Source organism: Panulirus ornatus, chromosome 7, assembly GCF_036320965.1.
Source record: "Panulirus ornatus isolate Po-2019 chromosome 7, ASM3632096v1, whole genome shotgun sequence".
In the NCBI taxonomy this organism is placed as follows: Eukaryota; Metazoa; Arthropoda; class Malacostraca; order Decapoda; family Palinuridae; genus Panulirus; species Panulirus ornatus.
The window spans coordinates 28,737,394-28,744,613 of NC_092230.1; the positions used below are offsets into that span (position 1 = coordinate 28,737,394).

Sequence of the window (7,220 nt, forward strand, 5' to 3'; positions counted from 1 at the left end):
TTTTGATGGTTGAAGTCATGAAGTTGTCAGACATTCAAATTCCACTTATTCTTTTGAAACTAATATTCCCTAAAGACTCGTTACTGCAGGTCTTATTCAGTGTGGAGAAGGTAGAAAAAGCTGTATACACAGAGGAAGAACCAGGCAGGATGAGGTAGACGCCATTAAAACTGCCTCTCTCCTCTCCATTACAGGGAGTGCTTGTTGGACCCGCCCCTTCGAGAGCGGCTCTCCCGACAGCCGCAGCTCAGCGTCAGGAAGCAGCTCTTCTCCATGACGGGCTGGAACCTGGCCATCTTCCCCGACATGAGGGTCAAGGGCACAAGGGAGTTCTACAACATCTACGGTCAGTTCGCTGCTGTTCGGGGAGAAGGGCATCAGCCTGTGGAGAGCTTGAATAATAGTTGATTTTAGTTAACTCCTAAATGTCGTCTGAGCTGGAGTCAACTGAGGGACTAAAATAGTTAAATTCTAATTGACTCCTGGACATTATATGGGATGAAATCATATGAGAGCTTAACTTCAGTTAACCCCAGCTGGAGAAATCATTGTTTGGACGGTAGACAAGTGAGAGTTTGAACAGTTGTTGAATTCCATCGACTCCTGTTGGGGTGGACACTGAATGGGACAAAGCCAAATGGGGAGTTTGAGTTGTGGTTAAAGACTATCATCCATTAAGTCTGATTGATATTTGAATTGACTTGCAACACAGGCAGTCTGCTGGCGCTGTGAAATAACTTAGTGAAATTTTTTTTTATATCAGACGGGTGTCAAAATAAAATGACCACTGTCTCAGCAAAAGCACCAGGATTCTTCCTGCTATTATGAGCCATGGCCCATCCCATGACCAGTCGCGTCCTGTCCTCACCACCGTGTAACTAATGCTTCACTGCAGTTGTCCTTCTTTAACCATCCTTCTCTCTCACCTCCTGCTACTCCCCCATCAAGGATCGACGTCTGCTCTTCCATCTCTGCTCATTCACTCTGACTTATTGCCTTTACCATTGAGGGGCCGACAGCTGCTCTTCCCTCACCACCTTTTATACTAACCTCCTGCCTCTCCCCATCAAGGACTGACAACTGTTCTTTCTTTCCCACCTACGCCTCTCACCTCCTGTCTCCCCCTACCAAGGACTGACGGCTACTCCTCCTTCCCTACCCATCCTTCTCACTTCTTGCCTCTTCCTATCGAAGACTAACAGCTGTTCTTTCTACCTTCTTCAACCATCCCTTTCACTCTCTACCTATTCCGTTTTTCTGATGACTTCTACTCCCAAGGTTTCAACAGCTCTGGTTATGTATCAGATATTCCCCGCGGTCACATCTTAATTATGCTGACTATTTAAGAGATGTGGTCTAGTACTGTATGGATTCCTGAGTTTGCTTTAAGAGAAAAGCAACATAACTCTAGACTTGAGTCTGCATGTTCTGTTAGGAGTCTTTTTCGTCACAGAAGTCGATATAAATGTCTTTGTTGCCTTCACTGATATTATGTGTCACTACAAAAGTAAGAAAACGTCTGTAAATAAGAAAGATTTTTGTCGTACAAGTTAAGGAATATATCTATGTCTGGGTCTTTCTCCTCATTTTAATGAGAGGGATTTCCTTATTGTAAACATTTTCATCATGAGGGTGAGAATGGAGTGTGTCTCCCACAGCCATCCTGGAGCTGCGCGCCGTGGGTAAGGCTGAGGTCCAGATTCGGGGCGTCGACTCCGGCCTCTTCCTGGCCATGACCCATAAGGGCAAGCTGTACGGAGAGGTGAGTGAGAGAGTGAGAGAGCAGTGAGAGAGAGAGAGAGAGAGAGAGAGAGAGAGAGAGAGAGAGAGAGAGAGAGAGAGAGAGAGAGAGAGAGAGAGAGAGAGAGAGAGAGAGAGAGAGAGAGAGAGAGAGAGAGAGCATTCTGAGACAATGTACGAAGGAGTCAGTTTGTCTGATATGTGCAAGATAAACATTAGTATCCTCGTTAAGTTTTGTAAATCATTATATGCATTTGCAAACGTGGTCATCATTTTCCCTAAGCCCATGTAAAGTAAATTTATTCTTTTCAAATGTAGATTTAATGATTTTTATGAACACTGTAAAGTTGAACATGTTATTCTTTTTTCTTATATAACGAACATAAACTTTATGAGGTAGTTGATTGTCTTCCTCCATTGAATACGATTTTTCCTTTACTCTAAGACGTGTGTTGAACATGAGGAGACTCCAGACATTATTCATTTGAGTATGCGGAGGACATTATGTTGCCGAAGTGCTTACTAACCCATGCCCCTGTTCCCCTCACAGCCCAACGAACTGAAGGAGAGCACCGTGTGGGTAGAGACGCTCTCCGGCGCCTTTTACAACTACCTGAACAAGAGGTACGCCCACCTGGGCTGGTACCTGGGCCTTAAGAAGAGCGGGAAACCTAAGCGTGGCCACAAGACGGAGTACGGCCAACGCGCCGTCCAGTTCCTCCCCAGACACCCCTACCCGATCGGCTAGGTTGGCTGCGGTGCATTTCTTTGAATATACTTAGTGGTGGGACATTTGTTCAAGTGGGCCCTATTGCCTGGCCTAGCACTGACTGGAAGATGTGCACATTCGCCACAGTGGACAACAAAGGACGGTACCCTGCTTGGAAAAGTCTTTTGGACCATTTTACCCTCCCCTCTTATTTTTTTTTTTTTTTTTTGACCCGACTGAAAATTCCTTCAGAGGCGTCCTTCTAGTCTGCTACCGTAGCAACGTACACGCCTTCATTATCTCTATACAGCAACGAAAGGCAGTTATTGCGGAACTTACATTTTCTTTTCTTTCTTTCAAGTCCCTGAGACTCTTGTAGCTTTCTTTTCTTTGTTAATGTATGCTCACTCATGAATGGGGAATGTACAAGGAAACTCCAGAATCCTTTCTATATCCTTCCCAGTAGATGAATGGTGAGTCTGATCGCAGGTAAGACTTACTTCCGGGTTAGCTAGGGTGCGACCAGGACGTGGATGATGGGGTCATCAGACATGCATTTGGGTCTGTTGGCTCGAGCAGCACAGTACAGGTCAGCTAAGTGAAAACGTCGTCCATACGTACGATGATTGTGAAGGTGATGGTTTGGAGGTGTAGCAGAGACAGAGAAAGAGCGTCCTTAGCGAAACTACAAGGTTCTGCAACCGACGGAATTCCTCACCCAGTTATGAAAATGCCATTAGGTGCGTACTCAGGATGAGTCCCTCACATAAGCTTGTGGTATAGTCTGATAACATTTCCTTCTGTTGAAGCTGTTCACTGAAGAGAAAAGCATTTGTAGTTATGAATATTTGTCTATTTCTCGGCACATAATCTAGAAGTAGGTTCTGGGGGTTGTGAGCCCGATGGAATGGGATTCGTAAGGGATGATATTCAGTTAGTTAAAGTAACAGAGATTGGCAGGGCCAGATTACTTACTACTTCTCACCCGGTGAAAAGAACAAGGCCTATGTAGGGCTTGGCGGTGACAAGCGAGCTTCATATCTAACTTTGAATCAGACTTCGCTCTTCCATGCAGGTTTGATACCTCGTTGAATGTTGGTGTGACTTTCAGTTACGTTCCGTATCTTGCACTCCCATTGGTAAATCTGCTTCGCCTTCATGAGGTGAAAGCCAGTAAGCAAATCCCTTTCATGCCAAGTGAGACAGATGTAAACAGACGTCACGACGTAGCTGCATGCTGCCTATGTAGGAACACAGTGATTATATGTTGATACATAATGTAATTACGGGCTATTCAAGCTGCAGACTTGACCGATTTGCAGCTGTTGCTGTTTGTAGACGACACGGCTCTGATGGGAGAGTCCTAGAAATTCCAGAAGCTGGTGACAGCTTGGGATAATGTGTGGAAGGATAAGGTTAAGAGTGAATGTGATCACGAGAAAGGTAATGAATTGCAGCGGAAGGATGGAAGGAAGGTTTGAATGTAAGACTGCATGGGTAGAGCCCAGGGGAAGTGGAGTGGTTTAAATGCTTGGGAGTAGGTGTGGTAATAGGTGGGACCATGGGGGATGAAGTGAGTAATAAGGTGAGGGATGGGCTAATGTCCAAGTGCATTAAGGAGCGTGTGGAAAGAGAGGTCGGAGTCTGTTAAGGCAAAATGCGTACGCTTGAAGGTACTGTTGTTCTGAAATTGTATTATGGATTTGTCTTGGGTTTCGAACGCAAAAGAAAGGAAAAGGGTAGATGTACTGGAAGTGAAATGCCTGAGGACGATATGTGGTGTGAGTCAAGCTGATCGTGTAAGGAATGGTAATGGAGGAGAGTGGTGTAGTAGTTAGTGCAAACTGACAAAGAGAGCCGAACAAAATGTGCTGAAATGGTTAGGACATATGGAGAGGATACGCGAGGAAAGAGCGACTTAGAGGATCTAGGTGTCAGAATTGGTGAGAAGACGGGAGAGGGAGAATAAAATAAGATTGAATGACACAGTGGAAGCTTTGGGATATCGGGACCTGAACATTCAAGAGAGTGAGAGGCGTGCATGGAATAGAATTAATTGGACTGACGTCTCATAAAGGAGGTTGATGTGCTGTTATTCAGCTGATCTAGGGCATATGAAGTCTGTTGCGTTTAGCTGTGGATGGCAGGTACTGATTTCAATACATTATTCAGGAGTGCAAGAGAAGAAATGGATAAAGATTAAGGATGTTCGTTTGTTCCCGACGCTTTTTTTCTAAGGCGGGATAAGTAGCTGCCCATCTAGTCATAGCTAAAGCTGAATACGTAATTCACACGTTCAAAACACAAAAATCTTCACAGTTATAGAGTCAAAAAAGCATGTATTTACCAAGTGATATATTTTCCATGCAGCGTAACTCATACATGAAAATCAACTGAGGATTGATATTCATATTAATCATTTGACATCAAGCTGATCCGTGCTTTATTGAAATCATCATACGTGAGTCAGCTTTCTGTTGATAAGGGTTCCCTGAATTTTGGATGATGTTGCGCTCTTTGGTAGCTTAATCCGGCCCTGCTGATTAGGAATAAGCGTACCTCTACGATCATGAGACACATGCTTCTCAAATATACTATCTTCATCTTTTTTCTCACTCAATTGAACTGCAGTACGTGAAGATTTTACCGGCCCATAGTTATGCCCAAAATACTGAAGTGGCTTGAACTCTCGATAAGAATTAAGTAGTGGCTATCACAAAGTGTCTTTAAACAGAACTGGAGAAAGTCGGTTCAGCAGTAAAGTGAAGGTAAAGAAAGGAAGGTGTTTGTATCAAAGCATTTGAACATAATGTAAGCTCCTGACCTGGAGTTCTGGGAAAGCCGAGGAACACGTTGAACCTACGGATATCGTTGTCTTCACATACTCTGTGAAATGAGCTTCTTATAGGTCAGCACTCTGTGCTTGTGTAAATGCTTTAGCCTTCAGGATTGCTCTTGTCCTTCAAGTTTTAATATTCTGTAGCCTAGCTTACTTCCTGCGTTCATAAACAATAGTAAGCTTTCCGTACAACTCAAATGTGAATCATATATTTTTATCATCTTTTGTAGAGATTATATGTGCTCTGAGGTGTTAGAAGTATGAATTTTAGTCTACTGTAAATAATTGAACCAAATGTAGGTGGTATGATGACGCCTTATACAATGTACAAGCAGCCAGTTTTGGCTTTGCATTTAGTCGCTCTCCAAGTGAGGTGTTTGTAAGGGTGCAGGTAGTGGCATGACTGAGCGGCGACACTAAGTCAGGTAACTTGAAAATTCAAAATACTTCTGCTGGTGCACTGGGATATTTTCCCCCTTCGAAACCAGGCAGTTTTGATGCTTATTCTCAGTAACTTCGATGCAGCTATGTGATACAGTGTAACATATCTTACATTCGTGATTTGAAATCAGTTATGGATTAGTATTCTGCATTTAATTCGTGATTAGAAGGAAATTATAAGCGAATGTGATATCTGGACAAATAGATGTTGATTTTCTGAAGAACTAGTCCTAATCCCAATAGTCTGAATCATGTCTTTGTCTGAACCTCTTACATTGTCCTCGTTTGGACGCTAAACTTTACTGCTTTAGGTAATTATAGGGCTTGGGGATGCCTGGCTAGTGTACTTATTTTTGCCTCCAAATATGAACGAAATGTTTAAAATCAATCTCATCATTTATCAAAGTCGTACCAGAGTTACTAGCCTAAACCTGTCCCTTATTAGATTAAGTCAAGTTATATCTTTAAAAGTTTGGTTACGTTTGTTTCAGTGTGGTAGATGTAGTGAAGTTTTAAGTTACTGACAAAAAAAGAATACTGGAGCAATTCTGACGTAAACGTACTTTGGGTAATGTAGCATGAATGTTGTTGAATTCTTTAAAGATTATTAGAAAAGGCCAAATGGACTGATTATCATACGAACAATAAATACTTTGACTTGGGAGAGAAGTAATGCACATTAATGTTCTTCTTGGACTTTTATTCTTCTTTCTTTTCTGCATCCCAGGAGCGTCAGAGTTGGGTTATCAAAACTATTCACTGGTACTTCTCACTCTACATGATAATCTCACGAGACCCTGGCTAACCTAGGAAAACCTTGCATACAAGTAGGGTAGAATAGGAAGTTTCCGGTAAGTGTACTGACAAAGTCCCACAAAGCGAGGTGCTTACTGTTCAGTGTTGTGCCATTCTGAATGACTGATAATAACCCACCACTTATGAGCCACTTGTTGGAGTATAAACGAAAGTGAACTACTGTTCACTTATAAAGGTGAAGTGTTGAAAGTGGAAACAGCCAGTTTATATATATATATATATATATATATATATATATATATATATATATATATATATATATATATATATATATATATATATATTTTTTTTTTTTTTTTTTTTTTTATACTTTGTCGCTGTCTCCCGCGTTTGCGAGGTAGCGCAAGGAAACAGGCGAAAGAAATGGCCCAACCCCCCCCCCCATACACATGTACATACACACGTCCACACACGCAAATATACATACCTACACAGCTTTCCATGGTTTACCCCGGACGCTTCACATGCCTTGATTCAATCCACTGACAGCACGTCAACCCCTGTATACCACATCGCTCCAATTCACTCTATTTCTTGCCCTCCTTTCACCCTCCTGCATGTTCAGGCCCCGATCACACAAAATCCTTTTCACTCCATCTTTCCACCTCCAATTTGGTCTCCCTCTTCTCCTCGTTCCCTCCACCTCCGACACATATATCCTCTTGGTCAATCTTT

The 7,220-nt window shown here is 42.6% G+C and overlaps 1 protein-coding gene across 1 annotated transcript in view; it reads left to right on the top strand.

The window, feature by feature from the left end:
• The window catches only part of LOC139749476 (fibroblast growth factor 1-like), a 42,186-nt gene extending 35,366 nt beyond the window's left edge, over positions 1–6,820 (top strand). The window contains exons 3-5 of the mRNA XM_071663383.1: positions 195–346; positions 1,659–1,762; positions 2,291–6,820. Coding sequence (XP_071519484.1) covers positions 195–346; positions 1,659–1,762; positions 2,291–2,488 — 454 coding nt within the window. The 3' untranslated portion in view covers positions 2,489–6,820. The remainder of the gene's footprint in view (positions 1–194; positions 347–1,658; positions 1,763–2,290) is intronic.
• Positions 6,821–7,220: the final 400 nt, after the last annotated feature.